This window comes from Orycteropus afer, unplaced genomic scaffold, assembly GCF_000298275.1.
Source record: "Orycteropus afer afer isolate SDZICR_OR568_19922 unplaced genomic scaffold, OryAfe1.0 scaffold00232, whole genome shotgun sequence".
NCBI lineage: Eukaryota > Metazoa > Chordata > Mammalia > Tubulidentata > Orycteropodidae > Orycteropus > Orycteropus afer.
The window spans coordinates 2160134-2182379 of record NW_006921819.1 but is presented as its reverse complement, the minus strand read 5'-3'; the positions used below and the strand labels follow the sequence as shown (position 1 = coordinate 2182379).

The following is a 22246-nucleotide window of genomic DNA, read 5'->3' as shown; positions in this document are numbered from 1 at the left end:
AGCAAAGATGTCTCCTTGAGGACTAAGGTGCACGTGACACAAGCCATGGTATTTTCAATCACCTCATATGCATGTGAGAGCTGGACAATGAATAAGGAGGACCGAAGAAGAGCTGATGCTTTTGAGCTGTGGTGTTGGCGAAGAATGCTGAACCTACCATGGACTACTAAAAGAACAAATAGGTCTGTCCTGGAGGAACCGCAGCAAGAATGCTCCTTGGGAGGTGAGAATGTATATATGACTTTGTCTCATATACTTTGGTCATGTTGTCAGAAGGGGCCATTCCCTGGAGAAGTATGTCATTCTTGGTAAGATGGAGGGTCAAAGAAAGAGGGGAAGGCCCTCAATGAGATGGATTGACATGGCTGCAGCGGCAATGGGCTCAAGTATAGCAAGAATCATAGGGCTGGCTCGGGACCAGGTGGTGTTTTGTTCTGCTGTGCATAGGGTCACTATGAGTCAGAGACAACTTGATGGCACCTAACAACTACAACAATGAAAACATTTGGAGGTTGTTGGTTAACAGGAGATGGACTGTATTTATCCTGTCTGACCTTAGTCACTACAAATGCCAGTGACCACAGAGCACACTTAGAATATACCAAAGTGTTCTGAAAGACAGAAAAACTGCATTATGTCCAACAACCCTCTTTCTGTTGCATTCTTATTCCAGCTTCTGTGAAATCTAGGTATAAAATTATATTACCACTTAACATTCCATGAAAGACAGGGACAATATTAAAAAGGAGTTAATAAATGTCTGTTTAATTATAAATAAATCAGCTAATAATAATGGTAACTATATGTAATTATAAAACAATGGCACATTACATTTTTTATTCTTAGCCTCCTAACCCTATAGTTTAACCTCATTTAACTCAATAAAAGAATTATTCTCTTGGAAGATGTATTAAAGCCTTCCAGCTCACCAGACAGCACAGTATCATAGTAACTGGATGACTGGTATATTAAAAAGCCTAAATAGTTTGCACAAGTTGCTGTCGAGTCAATTTCAACCCACAGCAGCCCCATGTGTGTGAGAGTAGAACTGTGCTCCTTAGAGTTTTCAGCAACTGATATTTTGGAAGTAGATTGCCAGGCCTTTCCTCTGAGGTATCTCTGGGTAGACTTGAGTATCAAACTTTTAGTTAGTAGCCAAGTGTGTATGTGCCACCTAGGAATTCCCCAAATAGTTTAAAGTTAACTCCCAAAAGTACCTGACTCCCAAAGAGCAAAATTATACACTTGAAAATGACAAAGTATCATTCTTATATACCATAGCTGGATGATTTGAATAATTAAGAGAAAGTGTCCTTGGGAAAATAAAAAGGGAATTAACAAGCAAAACAAAATAGTTTCATATAGTTTCAAATTTTATTTTCATAATTATTTTCCTATAGAAGCAATAATAGGGATTCCCATTACATTCAATATTCTTATTACAGAGATGGAACAAATAGAAATTAAGCACAGATTTCATCACAAACACCATATTCTGCATATGTATAAATAAATTCAATATATTAAATATATTTTGCAGTCCAACTTCACTTACAATATAACAGAACATTGAATATTAGATTCTGAGCATATTCATGCAGACTTCCACTTTTGTGAAAATGATGATGCTAGAGTTCCAGAAAACATTTTTTCCTGTTTTGTTAACATCAAACTTTCCACTTCTGACTATATTCTCAAGCTGAAAGATTTATGTAGGGGAAAAAATAAAATGCAAGAAATGTGTAACATATTTTTTTCACTAGATACCACATAGAATAACCCTGCCATCAAAGAAATAGCCACACAAGTACTGCATTATTAGTTCATAAATATGGGTCAGGTGGATGTGTAGGAGGCTGTACCTGTGTAAAGCCATTTGTTGTTTAAGGCTCAGTTGCATTACGGCTATGGAATGCACTATTTGTTTTTTTTCCCCGGTATGTAAGAAAAGAAGAATAAAACTAAAAACATTTCTCCAAAGGTATAATGGGTTATTAGTTAATCCAAGTGAGCACTTACCTAAGACTCTACAAGCTTCTGATAAAGTTTAAAGGGGACAGCAGCAATGATGGGATCTTTGAAATATAACGTCTTTAAATACAAATGCTGAATACAGCTTTAATACAGGTATCTTCAATAAAGATATCTCGATCCAAGCATACCTTCCAAATGAGGATGTTGTTCTGTATAAGCTCTCCCATAGAACCAATTGTGACTAAAACCACTTAAAATAAACAACTTTAGTGTGTTTCAGAAGTCTACCAAAACCAACTAAGCATACTACACTCAAATAAAATACAATGAAGTCAAGTCAGATGGAACATAATTAAGGAGGAAACAACTTGCATCTGCCTTCAGAAAAACACATAGCCAGTGTCTAGAGTATCTTTCCAATTAATAGATTATGAGATGGGTCTAAGCCATACAGGTTGAAAAAGGAATCCATCAAAAATAACATTTTTTGCAAATTACTAAAACATTAAACAATTGCAGCACAATTTTCAATATATGGCTTCCAAAAACAATGTTTCCTTTTAATCTAAATTTTTGCAGGTTATTGTCAAGTATAATAGTTACAACTCTAAATAAACTAGAAATTATTTTGGAGGAAAGAAATGTATGTATCAGGATTGATGGGGACATTATCTCTTTTTTTTTTAATTAGGATTTGGGTGAAGATTTACAGAGTAAATTCACTTTTCATACAGCAGTTCACATATACTTGTCTCATGTCATTGACCAAAATTTACAATGCAGCAGCTCCCCTCCCACTTCCTCCCCATAGTTACCTCCTCCCAGTGTCCATCCCTTCATACTCTTCTGCACCCTGAGCTATCTCCCTGTGCATAAGCAGCCCTTCCTTCTCCCATGATTGTTCTCTCCAGGGCGTGTGTCTACCTGAGGTAAATGTTTAACTCACATGCCGGTACTTTGTTTGGCTGGAAACCACAGTTGTGGGTTCAATTCCAGACCTGAAGGGCAGCTAGGGGCCATAGTCTCAGTGGTTACACCAGGCTCTATTGGACCAGCAAACCTGGCGGGGACATTATCTCTTTCATAGCTTCCAATTACTCAAGAACCAAGTGAGTTTGGAGAGTCACTTTGCTGTTTTAGATGAAAGAAATACCTTGAACTGAAGCCATTTACAAAATGATTTAATAAGCTACCTTCAAATTTTACAAGCTCACATATCTTTAATGCATTTTTTTTACTGGGCTAAATAATATTTTAAGGGTCAAAATAGCTTCTTGTTCTAATCTTACCTTTGAAAAGATTTAATAGTTTAAATGCATGTACTATATCAGTGTACCAACTTCCTTTTCAAAACCAAAAAAATTTTTATAATGCTTACTTTCTGGCAGTAACTTTACTTTTAGCAGCAATTATGAAATTTCTCCAGCAATGTATTATTAGAGCCCAACAAAATAGAGTAACTATGTCTATTGCTCCATTTATATAATTAGTCTAGAACTTGGTTCACAAAGTTGAAAACCAACTGCATTCAAACATGACAGTACATTTTCTGTTTTATTTCCTGCTGGTGTCTTAACAAACTTCTGTCATGAAAAAAAAAAAAAAAAATCTTCATAGGTGGTAGATAAAGATGGCTGATTTGAGTAAATGGTAACTACAAATTAGTCTTTATTAGCATTCAAATAATGACTGTAATGAAGTATGGAATAGCCAAGGTTCCAAGTTCATGAAATGGCATGTCAGAATTTTTCCTTTACTTTTTCATCTTTTTTATAAAGTAAAATGCTAACACAGTCCTCCTGAGTACTCATCTTCCTCTTCCTCACCGGCTGTGGTGGTAGAGCCGTCAGGCTTGGCCTGTGGTGTTGCTGGTGATTTCTTCTTGATTCCCCCTCCTGGAACCACCAAACTCAGGCCCAATTTAGCATACTGCCAATGATAAAACATATTCTTAGAACCTGGATAATGAGAAGCCCAATATGAGATGTCTCAACAATTATCTATAAAATACAGGTCCTAGGCCTTTCTACTCAGGAGCTCTGGTAGCGTAGTGCCTAAGACACTTGACTGCTAACCAGAAGGCTGGTAGTTCAAACCCGCCAGCCACTCCTCGGAAGGAAGGTTGGGCAATCTACTTCCATAGTGATACCGGCTCAGAAACTCAAGGAGGGGTTGCTATGAGATGGGGCTAACTCGATGGCACATAACAACAACAACATTTAACAATTTATCCAGAAAAAATGTCTCCTCTACAGACATTATGAAAAACTGGTCTGCTTCCATGATGAGACTGCAGAGCTGCAACAACAAATCAGTAAGTGCTCACAAATATACTGAAAAACAGAAATAAGAACAGAAACTCTTATCTACTGCTTACTTTATGTACAAGGCATCATGTTTCTCATACATTGACTAATCTATTCTTCACAACTGTTCTGCAATACAGGTTCCAATTTTACAGATAAATTAACTGAGGCTTAGAGATATTTAATTAACCTGCATCCACAGTAGCTGTCACAGAAGTGGGATTCTAGCAAGTCTATTTAATTGCAAAGGCTTCTACATAATGGACCTCTTTCAGACAGTAAGCACAAAAGAAAGTTCATACACTAAAAACTGATTAGTTGAGAACCTACTGAACCTATACAGGGCAAGAAGATAGGAGGAGCTGAGAAGAAAGAAATGGGCTGCATTTATAAATATGCATATGGTCAATCCAGTTAGAAAGATCTGTTGTTAACCTATGTAGTTACATCCAAATAACCTAAACTTACGGTGAAATGCAATGGAAATGGTTCCTTTTTGAATAGTAGAGCTTGTAGTGAAAAACAGACACAGAAAATTTCAAAATTACAAGGAAGAAAAATAATCTTACTAAAAGACTCTTCAAGAGGAAATAAGAAAAGTAACCAAAAAGGTTGACTTACATCATTATCCATGTATTTGAAAAGTGGAGAGTTGCAGACCTCTGACACTTGATCTTGGTCTTGCTGGTCATATCCTTCAAGAAGCTGTTCTAGTGCAGCACAGTCTTCACTTCCATTGAACCCTGGTATGCTACAATAAACACAATTCACACTTTTTTTTTTTCTTTTTAAAATTTTATTGTGATTTGGGTGAAAGTTTACAGACCCAATTAAATTTCCATACAGCAGCTCAAAAAACTTTGTCTCCTGACATTGACTATCATTTCCCACAATGCAACAGCTCCCCCTCCAACTTCCTCCTCATAGTTACCTCTTCCCTGTGTTCTTCCCTCTCCAGCACTCCTGCCCCCAAGCTGTCTCCTTGTACATACACAGCCTTTCTATTCTCTCATGATTGATCTCTCCAAGGAGGGTATCTATCTAATGTAAATGTTCAGCTCATTTGCTTGTTTTTTGTTTGGCTGGAAGACACAGGAATGGGTTCAATTTTAGACCTGAAGGGCAGCTAGGAGCCACAGTCTCAGTGGCTCCATCAGACTCCACCAGACCAGCAAACTGGTCCCTCTTTTTTTTCCAAATGATTTTGAGTTTTGTTCCACATTTTTCTCCCATTCTATCCAGGATCTCCTACAGAGATCCCGTTCCAAATGGATGAAAGTGGTAGCCGGGTACCATCTAGTTCTACTGGTCTCATTGTCATACAGGCTGAGGAACTAATGGTGTACCAGTCACCTGGACTAATTGTTTTCACGTGTCTTTGGTTTTCTTCATTCTTCTTTGCTCTGGATGAGAAGAGACTCATCACTGCAACTAGATGGCCGCTTGCAAGCTTTTAAGATCCCAGTCGCTACACACCAAAGTAGTATGTGGAACAATGTTTTGGGTAGCATGTTATGGCAATTTAGCTCGATGCCCCTGTGACTATGGTCCCAAGTCCACAGGTCCAACTACTCACTGCCTCTGGGTAGATGGCTATGGCCAAGAAGTGATTACAACTTTCCACCTCGTCAGCTCTACCATATACCTGGCAATTCTTACAGAACATCCAAATACACCTGTAGAAACACTGTCTGCCAACCCTATACATGGTTTTGGGCACACTCCCCCCTGCATGGACACTGTCCACCCATCTATCCAACTGTAGATCAATGACTGCCTTCACTGACAACATAGTATTGTATATGCAAAAGGGTTCATCTTTGTTGTCTGTACCTCACATGCACTCTCTCTTTCTCTTCCTCATTGCCACTGTATTGATCACTCACATTTGGTACCTTGCCCTTTTCTTCACCCAAATCAATACTTGTCTCTACCTATCTGACAGTGTTCTCACCCTTCCCCTCCCACCCCTGGAAACCAACAAAGAAAATTTCCTTCCAAATATAAACCTTTCCTTCACTTTTTACAATAACAGACTAATACAATATTTGTCCTTCGGTAATTGACTTATTTCACTCAGCATAATGACCTCCAAGTTTATCCATGCTATGCGGTCTTTTACAGATTCTACATTACTCTTTAAGGTTGTGTAGTATTTCATTGTGTGTATGTTCCATAGTTTGGTTATCCATTCTTCTGTAGATGGGCACCAGGTTGTTTCCATCCTTCTGCTATTGTGACTAGTGCTGCAACGAACATGGGTGTGCATATACCTGTTCTTGTCCTTGCTCTCACTTCTTTAGGATATATACCTAGTAATGCAATGGCTGGGTCCAATGGTATTTCCAATTCCAACTTTTTAAGCACCTGCCAAAGTGCTTTCTATAGTGGTTGTATCATCTGACAGTCCCACCAGCAGTATATCAAAGTCCCAATCTCTCCACATCCTTGCCAGCATTTGTTATTTTCTGTCTCGCTGAACTTTGCTACTAGTGCTGGAGCAAGATGGTATCTCATTGTTGTTTTGATTTGCATCACTCTAATGGCTAATCGGAAACCCAAGGAGGGGTCGCTATGAGTCGGGGCTGACTCGACGGCAAATAACAACAACAACAACAATGGCTAATGATCATGAGCATTTCTTCATATGTCTGTTGGCTGCCTGAATATCCTCTTTGGTGAAGTGTCTATTCATGTCTTCAGCCCATTTTTTAATTGGATTATTTGTCTTTTTGTTGCTGAGGTGTTGGAGTTTGCTATAAATTCTAAAGATAAGTCCCTTGTCAGATATGTCACTGCTGAATATTTTTTCCTAATCTATAGGTTCTCTTTTGACTCTTTTGGAGAAGTCTTTGGAAGTACATAAAAATTTAATTTTTAGAAGGTCCCATTCATCTAGTTTCTCTTCTGCTGTTTGTGCATTACACTTGATAGTCTATTTATGCCAAATATATTAGGGCCCCTAAATTTGCCCCTAATTTTTCCTTGAGGAACTCTATAGTTGTAGGTTTCACATTTAAGTCTTTGATCCATCCGGAGTTAGTTTTTGTGTATGGTGTGAGGTACAGATCTTGTTTCATCTTTCTTTAAATGGATATCCAATTTTGCCAGCACCATTTATTAAAGACATTCTCTTCCCCATTTAATGGATTTTGGACCTGTGCCAAAGATCAGCTGACTACAGGTCTATGGATCTATTTCTGGGTTCTCAATTCTATTCCATTGGTCTATGTGTCTGTCATTATACCAATACCAGGCAGTTTTAACTACTGTGACTGTATTGTAGGTTTTGAGAACTGGTAGCATGAGACCTCCTACTCTGTTCTTCTTCAATAGTTCTTTCCTCCCATATAAAAGTTAGTGACTGGTTTTTCCATATCGTTAAAGAATGTTGATGGGATCTGGATTGGGATTGCATTGAAGGTACAGATTGCTTTGGGTAGAATTGACATTTTCACAATGTTCAATCTTCCTATCCATGAGCATGGTATGTTCTTCCATTGATGTAATCTCTTATGGTTTCCTGAAGTAGTCTTTTATAGTTTTCTTTGTACAGGTCTTTTGTGTCCCTGCTAAGAATTATTCCCAAGTATTTTATCTTTTTTGGTAGCTATTACAGTTCAAATCCACCAGCCACTCCTCAGAAGGCAGGCTGGGCAATCTACTTCCGTAGTGATACTGTCTTGGAAACCCAAGGAGGGGTCTCTATGAGTCAGATCCAACTCGATGGCAGTAGGTAGGTAGGTAGGTCTATTGTAAATGGTATTGATTTCCTTTATTTCTTTTTCAGCAATCTCTTTGCTGGGGTAGAGGAATCCAACTGATTTTTGGCTGTTGATCTTGTATCCTACCATGATGCTTTATCTCTCAATTAGTTCCAGTAAATTTTTGACTGAGTCTCTTGGGTTTCTAGGTACAGGATCATATCATCAACAAACAGGAATAGTTTGATTTCTTCCTTAGCAATTTGGATGTCCTTGATTTCCCTTTCTTGCCTTATTGCCATGGCTAGGACTTCTAATAAAATGTTGAAGAGAAGTGGTGATAGAGGCATCCTTGTCTGGTTCCTGTTTGCAAGGGGAATGGTTTCAGTCTCGAACCACTGAGAATAATGTTGGCTGTTGGTTTTGCATATATGCCCTTTATTTTGTTGAGGAATGTCCCTTCTATTCCTATTTTGCTAAGGGTTTTGATCAAGAATGGGTGTTGGATTTCACCAAATGCCTTTTCTGCAATGATTGATATGATCACGTGGTTCTTTTCCTTTGTTTTATTTATGTGTTGGATGACACTGGTTGCTGTTCTCATGTGGATCCATTCTTGCATACCTGGTATGAACCCCACTTTGTCATAATGTATTATTTTTTTGATATGTTGTTGGACTTTACTGGCTAGTATTTTGTTAAAGATTTTTGCATGTATATATTCAGGTATACTGGCCTGCAGTTTTCCTTTTTAGGGACTTCTTTGCCTGGTTTCGGTATCAAGGTCATGCTTGCTTCATAAAATGAATTTTGGAGGATTCCATCCTTTTCTATGTTCTGGAAGAGTTTGAGTAGGATTGGTGTCAGTTCATTTCTCAATGTTTGGTAGAATTATCCAGTGAAACTGTCTGGGTCAGAGCTTTTTGTTGTTTTTAATTTTTTTTATAACCTGTTCAATTTCTTCTTTTGCTAGGGATCTGTTTAACTTTTCCACATCAGTCTGTGATAATTTAGCTAAGTAGTATGTTTCTAGAAATCTGTCCATTTCTTCCAGATTTTCAAGTTTGTTGGAGTACAGTTCTTCACAGTATCCTGACATGCTTTTTACTTCAACTGGGTCTGTTGTGATGTCACCCATTTCATTTCTTATTCGTGTTATTTGTATTCTCTCCCTCTTTTCTTGTGTTAAACTTGCCAGTGGCTTGTCAATTTTACTAATCTTCAAAAAAAACAACTTTTATTCTTGTTGATTTTTTTTCTATTGTCTTTCTACTTTCTGTTTCATTTATTTCTGCATTTCTGCTCAAACCTTTATTATTTCTTCTGGTGACTGTAGGTTTTTTTTTTTTTTTTTTTTTTGCTGCTCTTTTTCTAATTGCTGGAGATGTTGGTTTAAAGTGCTGATTGATTTTGGCTCTTTCTTCTTTTTTTGATGTGTGTATTTATTGCTATAAATTGGCCTCTGATCACTGCTTTTGCTATGTCCCAAAGATTTTGGTATGTTGTGTTTTCATTCTCAATTGATTCAAGGAATTTTTGAATTTCATCTTCTATTTCTTATCTTACCCAGTTGTTTTTGAGAAGGGTGTTGTTCAATTCCATGTGTTTGCTCTTTTTCCAGTGATCTTCCTATTGTTGATTTCCAATTTCATAGTATTCTGATCTGAGAAGATGCTTTGCAGTATTTCAGTGTTTTTAAATTTATTAAGGCTTGCTTCGTGGGCCTAACATATGGTCTATTATTAAGAATGTTCCATGTGCACTGGAAAAGAATGTATATTGTGCTGTTGTTGGGTGAAATGCTCTGTAGATGTCTATCAGATCAAGCTGGTGGATTGTATTGTTTAGCTCTTCTGTGTCTGTTGAGTTTCTTTCTTGTTCTTATTCTGTGATTGAAAGTGGTGTATTAAAGTTTCCCACTATGACTGTGGAGTGATCTATTTGCCTTTTCAACTCCTTTAAAGTCTGATTTGTGTATTTTGGGGCTCTTTCATTGGGTCCATAGGTATTTATTATGGTTTTATCTTCTTGTTTAATTGATCCTTTAATCATTATGTGATGTCCTTCCTCGTCTTGCATGGTGGATTTTGTCTTAAAGTCAACTTGATCAGAAATTAATACTGCCACTCCTGCTCATTTACTGTTGCCATTTGCTTGATATACCCTTTTCCTACCTTTGATTTTTAGTCCATTTTTGCCTTTGTCTCTAAGGTGTGTCTCCTGTAGATAGCATATTGATGGGTTTTGTTTTTTTATCCAGTCTGCAACTCTCCATCTCTTGAGTGGTGCATTTAATCCATTAACATTCATGTAATTATCAACAAGTGTGAACCAGTTGCTGTCATTTTTTTTTTTTTTTTTTTTTTCATGGTCTCCCTGCTTTCTTTTTTCCATGTAATTTTCTGTGCTGAACTTATTATGTTTGGGAATCATGTTACCATTTCCTTTCTTCCTATTGTTTTAGTATTTGCTAAATATTTGTGCTTGTTCTCTTTTTTATTGTGATGTGAAGGTTTATCATTTTTCCTTGAGGTTATCCTGTGATGTATAATTTTCTTCCTGACTTTAGAACAGTCCATTCTATCTTGCAACTCTCTTGACTTCTTCACCATTTAGAACTTCTGTAACTATAGTATTTTTCCCCTCTTTTTCGTTTGTAGTTGTCCTCATTTGCCAGTTGATGCCTCTGGTTCCCTATTTACAATCTTGTAAGCTTATTTTACTTGGATACTTCCATAGCTGTGATGGTTTCTGGGTTCCGTCATCTTGTGTATTTTCTTTTGGGGTCTACCCCATTTGGGGTTCATCTGAACTTCCTGAATGGATATATTCTGATCTTTCATCATACCAGGGAACTTCTCTTCCAACAAATCTTGGACAGTTTTCTCAATGGTTTTCTTTTTCCCTTCCTCTTCTGGAATTCTGATTACATGTAGGTTATTCCTTTTGATGGTATCCCACATGAACCTTAGGTTTTCTTCATTTTTTTTTTATCTTTTTTCTGATTAATCCTTTTCCAAAGAAGTTTTCAGGTATTTGTCTTAATCTCATTAATTCTGTGTTCCATTGATTCAATTCTACTCCTTTGCCCCTTCAATGTGTTATCAATTTCTGAAAATTTAGTATTAATCTTCTGGATTTCTACCTGTAACTTCTGAATCATTTCTAATTTTTCATTTATTTTGTCATTTTGTTCTTGTATTTTCTTCTGAAATTGTTCTAGGGTTTTGTGTGTGTTTTCCTTAATTTTGTCAGTGTTTTACTGATCTGTCTCTCAATCCTTTGAAGATACGTAAATATAATTCTTCTGAATTCCTTATCAGGGAGTTCCAATGCTGCTTCTTTCTCCGGGATGTGTTCGGGGTCTGTATCCTGCTCCCTTGTTTCTACCACTTTATCTAGCTTCTTTGTGTGGACTGTGATGGTCTGTTATCTCTGATACATTGTGATGATGTTGTATTTTGATCTCTGTTAACTGTTTGTGAAGAGCAGCTATGGGTGAGTCAGGATCTTCTTGGTGGTCTTTTATTGTTGGCTGGTTGCTGGTTCTCACTAAGTAAGTGAAGCTGCAGGAGGTGTGGGTGTAGTTGTGTCATATGGGAATGGTTGCTGTTTCTCCCTCAGACAAAAACAACAATTGAAAAACCATCAAAAAAGTAAAAGCAAGTGGATCAAAAAACATACATGAACACACATGAATAATCACCAAAAAGAAAAAGAAAGATACCCCACAATATCTGGAAAAGGGTCATAAGATTAAAGAAGTAGAGTAGGAGATAATGAAGAAAAAAATGGGAAAACTGCAAGAAGAAAAACAAGGAATGGGGTTAACCACAAGAAAGAAAAAAATTGGGAAGCAGGAACAAGGGAGAGAAAGCTGAAAACTAGAACCTAGGAAGGAAGTCTAAAGAATTATAATAAAAGAATAAATAAAAAATAATAATTTTAAAACAGAAAAAAACAAACAAACTAAAAACAAAGTAAAAAAAAAACTCTGGGCAGGGTGGGAAAGGGCACCCAGGCTCCGTCCGAGCACACAGACTGGGATGGAATTCCTGTCAGCCCAGAAAGTGGGTGGGATAGCCGCACCTCCATTCACCAAGAGGGTGTGGGGTATGAAAGTAACAAGGGGAACATCACACCTTTCCAGTCGCTCTAGTTTGGGATTTCCTTGTGGTTCTCCGCAAGTGGAGCCTATTAAGTCTCTGGAATCTGGGAGAACACTGTCACTTTAAATATCCCAAATGTTTTAACCCCTTGTGAACATTCAAAATGGTCACACCCTTTGGACAGGCAAAAGTCCACAGCTCAGCTGCTTCCCCATTATTTACCAGCCATCAGTGCAATCCTCCATGCAGCCCCTGTCTAGCAGGGCCAATTTTTAGACTAATTCTTGGGTCCTAACACCAGTCAGCAATATCCAAGCTGTCTGTGCCATCAGGATCATTGACAGAATGCAGCTCCGTATGTCTCCTTTTTTGATATTTTCATGCAGATTCTTATACTAGTTGGAGTTTAGTCCACTTCTATATCCTTCCCTTCAATGTTCAGGGCTCCAGGATTATCTTCTGTACCTGTGTTAACTGGTTCCCCTTTTCTTTGTTAAAGAGGGTCTGTGCAGTCTGTCTGCCTGGTCTGCCATCTTACTGGAACTCCCAATTCACTTTTTCATCTTTTCTCTAAAAGAACAGCTGTCAAACAGAGATAGATCTAGTCCTCCAAGGGGACATTTGTCAATGTTTAGAGACATTTTGTATGTTACAGATGAGGGGGTGCTACTGACAGTTACAGAAACTGTTAAACATCCTACAAGCACAGGACAGTCCCCTACAACAAATAATTATCTAGCCCAAATGTCAATAGTATCAACACTGAGACTGCTCTTTTGAAACATCTCAAGAATATTGCTCATACTGATTTTACTGCAACATATCTAAGAACTTTTTTTGTTGCTCTTTCTTCTTCAGAAAGTAAATATAGAAAAACCATTAAAGTAATTTACCCCACTGAAGTTCCCAAGAGGAAACCAAAGAAAGCAAGAACAAGTTGCAAAAATTTGCTGTAAAAACTGAAACAGTAACCAACTGCTAGTGTTATGAAGAATGGGGAGGCCGGGTAGAGGGGCGGGAGTTTCACATCCAAGAGTATTTGTCTAATCACCAATCTCAATTTAAGAAACAGACATGTTTATTGCCAAGTCAAGATAAACTAGTCAAATGTCTTACCTATAGCTCTCCCTAACACATCTTTCCGCAGCCACGTAGTCATTTCTGTGTAGATGAACTAGGACTTGAGCGATTGTTTTCTAAAACAAAAGAGGTGGTTACAGCCCAAATTTATATCTATGTAATACAGTTAATTCCTAGCAGTAATAAAAACACCTGGAATTTAACATTAGAGTCTTGCGTTGTATACAGAGAGATTTATTAATTCTGAAGTAACTTCTATAGGAAACCTGAAGGAAAATAATCTAGAAGAGTACTTTTCAAACTCTAATGTGTATTCAAATCATCCAGGATCTTGTCAAAATGAAGAATTCAATTCAGTCACTTCTAACAAGCTCCCAGGTAGCACTCTTAAACTAGTCCGAGGACCACACTTTGAGTGATAAAGCCTTAGAAAAACATACCCCACATTTTGAAGAAAATTTCCTTCAAATTTGTATTTAGATTTCATCTTTAAAAGGGAATAAAAAAGAGGGTAGGAGGTCAAAACTCTACAATTACACTTTGGAATTCTTAGAGATAATAGGAAAAAAAAATGTATGAATAAAAACTATGGATAAGAGAAACAACATCATTTATATGCCAATAATAAAAATAGTAATAAAATAAAGGGTATTACTGTTACAACCTTATCAGAAGAAGAACTCTTCAGAAACTATTTTTCAATCTATTTTATCTTTATATTTCAGATAACTTCTATTGATCTATTTTCAAGTTCATTGAGTCATCTTCTGTCATCTCTATTATGAGAATGAACCTATCCAGTATTTTATTTTAAATGTATTTTTCAGTTTTAAAATCTCCATTTAGTTTTCATTTTTATAGTTTCAATCTTTCCATTCATTTCAACTGTGTTTACCTTTACCTTGTGAGCCATTGTAACAGATGCTTTGAAGTCTTTATTTAAAAATTCTAACATATGGGTCATCCAACATTTAAAAATTGGTCTAATATTCTTTTTTCTCTGTGTGTATATCCAGTAATTTTGGATTATATCCTGGACATTTTTGAATTTTACACTAAATAAACCCACCCACTGCCAATGAGTCAATTCCAACTCATAGTGACCCTACAGGACAGAGCAGAACTGCTCTGGTTTCCAAGGTTGTAAATCTTTAGAGAAGCACACTGGCTCATCTTTCTCCTACAGAGCAGCTGGTAGCTTAGAACTACCAACCTTATCTCACCAGCCACTCTATGGGAGAAAGATGAGGTGGTCAGCTTCTACAAAGATTTACAGCCTTGGAAAACCTATGGGGAAGTTCTACTCTGTCCTATAGGATTACTATGAATTGTAATTGACTCCATGGCAGCTGGCTTTGCATTTGGTCTCTTAATCAGCCTTCATGTATGGTCTCACTTTTGTTGGGTAGTGGTTCTAATCTTAGTTCTAAAACTTTGCTATGCTGCTTTGGGTCTGTCTTACACATGAGATTTTGGCAGCAATTTAAATCTTGTGTCAGTTCTCAAACTTCTGTACCCTATTTGGTTCTGTCTTATGCATGTATCATTCAGAAGTTAGTCTGGAACATGGGTAGTGGTTTAAAATCTTATCTCAACTCTCAAAGCCTTTGCTATGGTTTAGTGAGGCGTAAACCCAAGATTTATGTGGACATACAAACTTTTCCCCTTTTCAGTTCCTTCCTTTCTATTTCCTTTGTACTCTCAGCTCTCTCCTAGTTCCTCTGGACAAAGGGATTAGATCTCTTTTGGTGTTTTAAATGCTGTAGCTCTGATACATCTAAAGTTCACTAATTGCTGCCATAGCTCTAGAACTAGAGCCTATCCTTGAGTAAAGATAGGAAAGAAAGCAGGGGCGGGGGGGGGGGGGGGGGAAGGAGCCTCCTTTCCTAGTTCCTCTGTTAGAAAGATGGGGTTTCTTTTGGAGTTTTAGCTGCTAGAACCTCTGCTGTCCAGCTCCATAACTGGAAGTTTTTCTGAAGGTAATGCCACAGAAGAAAATAGAAGGAAAAAAATCTAGGAAACTCATTCCCATATTGGATGCTTCTCCAAATTTTCACTCCTCTCCACAGTTCCCCTGCTTTAATTACTTTCCAGAGTTCCTTGGTAGATGCCTTTTGTATTTAGTCCACAAGTTTTAGTTGTAACCAGCAGGAGAGAGACAAACACTAATAGGCTTATTCTATCTCAGTCAAAAATGGAGGCATACAAAGTACTATTTACAAAAATATAAAAATATACATTGAATCCTCTCTTAGGTATTTATTCACAACAATATGAAAAATTATTGAATGTAAAGCTGAAAATAAGACTTTTAAAGAATACCTTGTAACAAGTTGGATAATTCTCAATTTCCTTATAAATATTTTTTTCTTTCTGAATAGAGAGTGCTGCTTCATCAAACCTGAGGACAAAACAAAGAAATATAAAATAAGGCAGGTATAAACAATTTATAGCAGTAGTGACTGTAGTAGTGTATTTGATATTACAGATTTTTGAGAAACAAAGAAGACATCAAGCATTTTAGCAATTGCTCTATAATGGTCTGCTTATCTGACTTGTCTTTTAAATACCCAACTCTCCATCTTAGGCATCAAGATGACAGACAAAGCAAAAAAACCTAAGGATGTGTTTCTTCAAATGGGGATCTTTAACTTTAGTAAGGGTCCTCATCAGCAAGTGATCAAATTCAAAAAACTTTGTGAAATAGATTAGAGACAACTCTAGATGTAATTACTCTAGATATATTTCCTTCAATTGACTGGTCATACAGAAGACTCATGAACACTCCACCCCGGCTGAAGACTTATTTCCCCCACCTTTGCTCTCATCATTACCTACTCTACTCTACTCCTCTTCTACCTCAGTTACTCGCAGCAAGTTCTACCATGCCAATGGAGGGAAGACAAATTAGAGGGATAAAACGTCCTTCCTGCTACCTTTAATATTCAACATTCATTGTTCTTCTATCCACTCTCACATGTTTTCCTTTTCTTCTATTCCATACAGAAAGCAGAATAAAGAAAGAGGTCACCCAAAATTTTCTCTCAAACCCTCTAAAATCCTCCCCTTTTCCCCTCTGTAGACCCCATTCTATAGTTTCCTAGTCAGATCATCATCTCCCTGTTAGATTCTATTATTCTCTTAATTCCAGGGCTCCCTTACTACCACCTAACTCTTGACTGCATGAATTTTGCAGTCTTTATCCATTTCCTTCATCACAATGTACAGTCAGACAACTCCAGTGGCTTAGCACGGGGAAGTTCACACAACTGAACAGTTTAAAAAGGCAAAGAGTCTGCACCATTAGAGATACAGAGGGAAGAGAGGTGTTGCTGTCACCCAAATTAAAAATGTTGTTGTTATTGATGTTATGTGCCGTCGAGTCGGACCCGACTCATAGCGACCCCTCCTTGGGTTTCCGAGGCAGTATCACTACGGAAGTAGATTGCTCAACCTTCCTTCCGAGGAGTGCTGGTGGATTTGAACCACCAGCCTTCTGGTTAGCAGTCAAATGCCTTAGGCACTATGCTACCAGAGCTCCTACAAAAATTTTTATTGTATGTTTATAATTTTGTTTTAAAAGATTTGCATATATATACATGCATAATGGCTTAGTTTATGATAATACTGTTATTCACACTGTGATCTAAACAGAATTTAAGTGGGGCTACTGGCAACCAAAAAACCAAACTCACTGCTATCGAGTCAATTCTGACTCATAGCGACCCTTACTGTGTTTGCAAGGCTGTAAATCTTTACTGAAGCAGACTGCCTCATCCTTCTGCAGAGTGACAGGTGAGTTCAAACCTCCAACCTTTTGGTTACCAGTCAATACCTTAACCACTACACCACCAGAGCTCCTTGCCTTGGCAGCCTAGCGACTCAAAAAATAACGTTCATTGTAGAAATGCATTCTGAATTTCCAAAGATCAACTTAAATTCCTAGAAAAAAGACAGTTTATAAGTTGGTTTGGTAGTAGAATTCTAATATAGTCCCCAAGATACCCACCCACTCATATACACTTCCTGTATAACTTCACCTTGAATGGGGCACAACCTCTGAATATGATGGGCTGTCACTCCAATGATTAGGATACCAACCAATCAGTTGATTCTGAGCTAAACAAAAGGGAGATTTAGCTAGATGGCCTGATTTAATCAGATGAATCCTTAAAAGGGACTGGGCCCTTCCTGAAGTTAGGGAGACTATAAGTTATACTCCTGGTAACCTCAAAAAAGAAGGAAACTACCATGCTGTCAGCTGCCTATGGGGGCAAAGGACAAGGAACTACACTACAGGAGGCCTTTAAGAGCTGAGAATGGTCCCTGGATAAAAGGTAGCAAGAAAGTGGAGATCTCAGGCATACAGTTACAAGGAAATGAATTCAGCCAACAGCAGTGAGGTTAGAAGAAGACCCTGAACCTTAGATGAGATCACAGCCCCATCCAACATCTTGATTTTGCATTGTGAGGCCAGAGCAGAGAACTCAGTGATGCTGTGCCCGGACTCCTGACCTATAGAAACTGTGAATAAACAGGTATTATTTCAAGCTGCTAGGTTTATGGTAATCTGTTATGTAAAAATAGCAAACTAATACAGTGGGGACTACCTGCATCTATATCATTTATAACTATAGCCATGAATTTACAACAGAGCATGTACTATAAAATAATTTAAACCAGAACGTTCTGTGAACATAATGTGCAGATTATATCTAATAGGAATGTGTTTTGGTTACCCAGTGCCACTCTGACAGGAATATACAACAAATGGGATGACTTTAACAAACAAGAGTTTCTCTTACTGTATGAAGGCTTTAAGTCCAAGTTCAAAGTGCCAAGGTCTAGGGGCTGGGTGAAAGCCCCTCAACCTTGAGCTTTAGTTCTGCCTCCTACTCTAAGCCAACTGTAGCTGGAGGCTTTTCTTCACTCAGATAGCTGCAGGCTGCTGAAGCTGATAAACCCAAGGTCAACAAGTACAAAGGCACAGTCCTGATATTAACAAACAACACAGTAAGCCACTTATTCAAGTCCAGAAGAAGTCCCAAGATTGGCAGGGCATGGCAGGCTGCTGAATAATGACTTGGCTACATACAGGATTCAAGCTTGCCAAAAAAGCTGTAGATCTTCATCAAAGATGCTTCTTATATACTGGAAACAGACCACATCCCTAAAGCAGCTACTCAGCTGCTCCAGCAGATTCCACCATGGAACTGACTGCCAATCTCACCATGGGGAATAACTTACATCCAGCTGCCCAGTCATTCAACCAGGCCCAGCCAAGTTGACAACCACTTTAACTACCACAGAATCTCAGTGTTTTAAGCTTTTAATGTATTTGGCGGAAAAAGGTACATTCTTCACACACCATTATTTATTTCCTTGACATAAAAATAGCATTTCCATGTGCTAACAGCTACCTAGCAAAAAGTCATCCAAGAGAAGTGTTGTGCACTTATATGGGTTTGGTGATCTCCTTCTTTGAAGAATCCAGCCAATAAGACACTATGGAGCAGTTCTACTCTTTAACATGCATGGTTGCCATGAATCTGAATCAATTTGATGGCAAAGGGTTTGGTTATTGGAGTCACAAAGGTTAATTTTGCTAAAGTCCATGAAAATGAAATACAAAAACATCTTTTTCAAATGTCTCCAGAAATTATTCATTACTTGTTATAATGAAACACAGATGACTTCAACTTTCCCATCAAGGAATTTCTAAATACACCTAACAAAATAAAATGTATCTGGTTTTGCTGAAAAGAGAGTAAGTATATCTTCTTGCATTTCGAAAAAGAATTAGACTCATATAAAACAAAATATAAACTTCACAGAAATTATGTGGACCTCACTCATTCCCAGCTTTCGTTCCTCTGACATCTTCCTCACAATGATGTAAAACAACTCCTCTGGCCTTAACTATCTCCTTAACTCCAAAATATACTCTCAACTCCCTATAAAACATTTCAGCCTTTTAAACATTCCCAACTAATCTCATTATTATTTGATAAACCAGTGTTTTTTATTCCTCACTTCAGTTATTAAATGATTTACAGTGACCAGGACACAGTTACTCAAGACAGAAACCTAGTGATTACCTTCAATTAGTACAAAATCCCTCCCATTCCCCAAACATATACACACACACAGTCCTCCTTGCATTTAGAATCTAGAGAAGTCTCAACCCATTTGCAGGGAAGAAATACTTTTCATTGCTAAAACTAGTCTTATAAGCTGGGGGAGGGAATTAGTTATGAAGTAGGATTCTCCTCTTTTTTGGGAAACAGCAGAGCTCTGAGAAGGTGCTCTGGATTTGGGTTCACTAAGAATTAACCACAGGGTGTCTAACCTGCTCAGCTGCTTCAAATCTTCCCTAGAAGGACCAGGGATGCAAACCTTACCTATAAGTTATGATCAACTTGTTGAAAAGGCCTTTTCTAAGAGTGAGCAAGGGCAGTGGTCAAGTACTAATTTTAAGGTCATCCTAGAGATTACTAAAATGAAATTCTGAATCATTTCTCAATTACGAGTCTCTAGAAATAAAGGAAAAGCATGAGACAAATATAAAGAGCTCTGATGGTGAATGGTTTAAGCATTTGGCTGTCAAGTGAAAGGTCTGCAGTTCAAATCCACAAGCCATTCCACAGGAGAAAGACCAGGCAATGTGCTCACATAAAGATTACAGCCTAGAAAACACTATGGGGCCATTCTACTCTGTCACTTGGGGTTTCTGTATTGAAAATTAACCCAACAGCACCAAATGACAATACAAATATACCAAACAGATCATTTAATTGTGCTATTCTATGATAGACCTAAGGAGCTCAGTGGCTTGGTGCCTAAGGCATTAGACTGCTAACCAGAAAGCTGGCAGTTCAAAACCCACCAGCCACTCCATGGAAGGAAGGCTGGGCAATCTACTTCCATAAATATTTACTGCCTCAGAAACCCAAAGGGGGTTGCTATGAGTCGGAATTAACTCAACGACAATGAATTTCTTTTTTTTTTTTTGGTTTATGATATGACCTAAACCATTAAGTAATGATTACATCTTATAGTCTCACATTCATGTAAAATTTAAATGTAGTATATAGGAGCTCTGGTGGTATAGTGCCTAAGGCATTTGACTGCTAACCAGAAGCCTGGCGGTTCAAACCTACCAGCCTCTCCTTGGAAGGAAGATTGGGCAGTCTACTTCTATAGTGATACTGCCTTGGAAACCCAAGGAGGGGTCGCTATGAGTCAGATCTGACTTGAAGGCAGGTGAGCATTAACTTAATATAAGAGGCATGAAATTTAAATTTGCATGGGACATTATTAGCAGATGTTATTTTTCTAAAGCTTTAAATTAACACCTGTTTTAGTTCTTTAGGAAACGGATAGCCTCCAACCAGATTATAATCTAAGTATATATTGAAGATACTCAAATATCATAAATTATATCAATAAATTTTCCACATGATTTTTCAACCCTGCACTCCTCAAATTCCTGATACAAATGCTATGTCAGTAGACTTTTAATTCCTTCATACCACAAGTAGCCAGTGATAGTTTTAAAAATATATGCATTCCTGAATATTTTTAAATAAATTCTTACAATGTTATATAATTCAAAAATATATTCCCATAAAATTAATGTTTGTTCAAACACTCCATAAAGTAACAGCACTTTAAAATGTAATTTTACTAAAAAAAGAAAAAAAAAGCAATAAAACTAGTTCACGAAATAAGTAAAAGACCATACTGGTTGCCCAGGCTTATAAATATCCAACTTTCAAATGAACACATGCCAACAGCCTCCTCCTGCTGCTTATTCAATATGCACTTCTCCCCTACACTAAAAGGGTAAAGAAATTTTGTCTTAGAATAAGACTTCTCCTTATCACATGTCAAAGCCAATTGGTAAATTTTTTAGAGTGATGTGGGCCACTGCCTCTAATGGAGTCTCAGAGAAACACATATACATAGTTGGAGAAAGTTCTCCCTGGGGAGACTCAGGTCTGCCTTCCTCTCCTTTGTTACTTCCTCTATGAGAAATACAGTTTTAGGTAAGCCATAGTTTGGGAAGAAAAGGAAAAAAAAAATGTGAAAAGCAGAAATATTTTAGGGTGACTGAAGCAGAGTATATCCCACACAGGTTGGCCTTACTTTCTGCCCTCTACTTCCAATTTCATTTCCTAAACCATGAGTGGGCTCCTACAGTAAGGCTCTAGAAGGCTCTAGAAACCATGGAGGAGGACCACTATGAAGTGGGAATGATAAGGAAGAAAAAGTATGCCAAAACTTGCCCTACATAGAGCAAAGCAGGCAGCATTATTTCATTCTATAATGCAAGGCCTCTGCTCATAAGAGTCAAAATCCAGGTAATACCTTAGAGTTCAGCAATTTTGCAACAGCCTGGGAGCCATCACCATTAACAGCTTTGTTTCTATGGGAAACACTCTCAAGAGAATAAACTTTTTAGACCATCATTTATGAGTTGGAAATTGCCTGAGTGAGAATTTCAGTTCTGATTTCTGGGAAGCAATGATTACTAAAATGAGTAAAAATTAATGACCTAAGTCTGATTTATAAATGAAATTTTATCACATTTTAATACAAAAGTCTTAACACGTAAAAACACCGTTATTCCATTTAGATCAACAACAACAAAATCAATGAGAGAAGGTCCTACAAATAAAACAGAAGTATATCTAAATAAGATTGTGTTTAATAGCTACCCGTTTTAGATTCATTTATTCTGATGCACTAAACTTGTCTGAAAGGGGTCATTAAGAGTTGGAATTGACTCAAAGGCACACAACAACAGTATCCATGAAGAAACCAAGTGATTTAGCCACAGAAAGGGATCAACAAATTCTTCTTCAGTCATTTGTTCTTGATTCTTTAGCAAAATATATCTCAAGTCTCTTCTGTCACTGAAGAGCCACAGAAAACTTTCAATTAAGATACCTAATTTCAGACTTAGTCACCAAAAGGTGTTGATCTCAAAATACAGAGATTCTGGCAAACAGAATTTAATTGCTAAGAGAAACTGTTGATTAAGCTTAAGTTAATATATATATATATAATA

At 37.5% G+C, this 22246-nt stretch overlaps 1 protein-coding gene across 1 annotated transcript in view; it reads right to left on the bottom strand.

Moving 5' to 3' along the window:
- Nucleotides 1-3759: 3759 nt before the first annotated feature.
- Nucleotides 3760-22246, bottom strand: part of NAPG (NSF attachment protein gamma) — a 65884-nt gene continuing 47397 nt past the window's right edge. The window contains exons 9-12 of the mRNA XM_007948914.2: nucleotides 15496-15574; nucleotides 13210-13289; nucleotides 4902-5031; nucleotides 3760-3903 (exon numbers count right to left, since the gene is read on the bottom strand). Coding sequence (XP_007947105.1) covers nucleotides 3760-3903; nucleotides 4902-5031; nucleotides 13210-13289; nucleotides 15496-15574 — 433 coding nt within the window. The remainder of the gene's footprint in view (nucleotides 3904-4901; nucleotides 5032-13209; nucleotides 13290-15495; nucleotides 15575-22246) is intronic.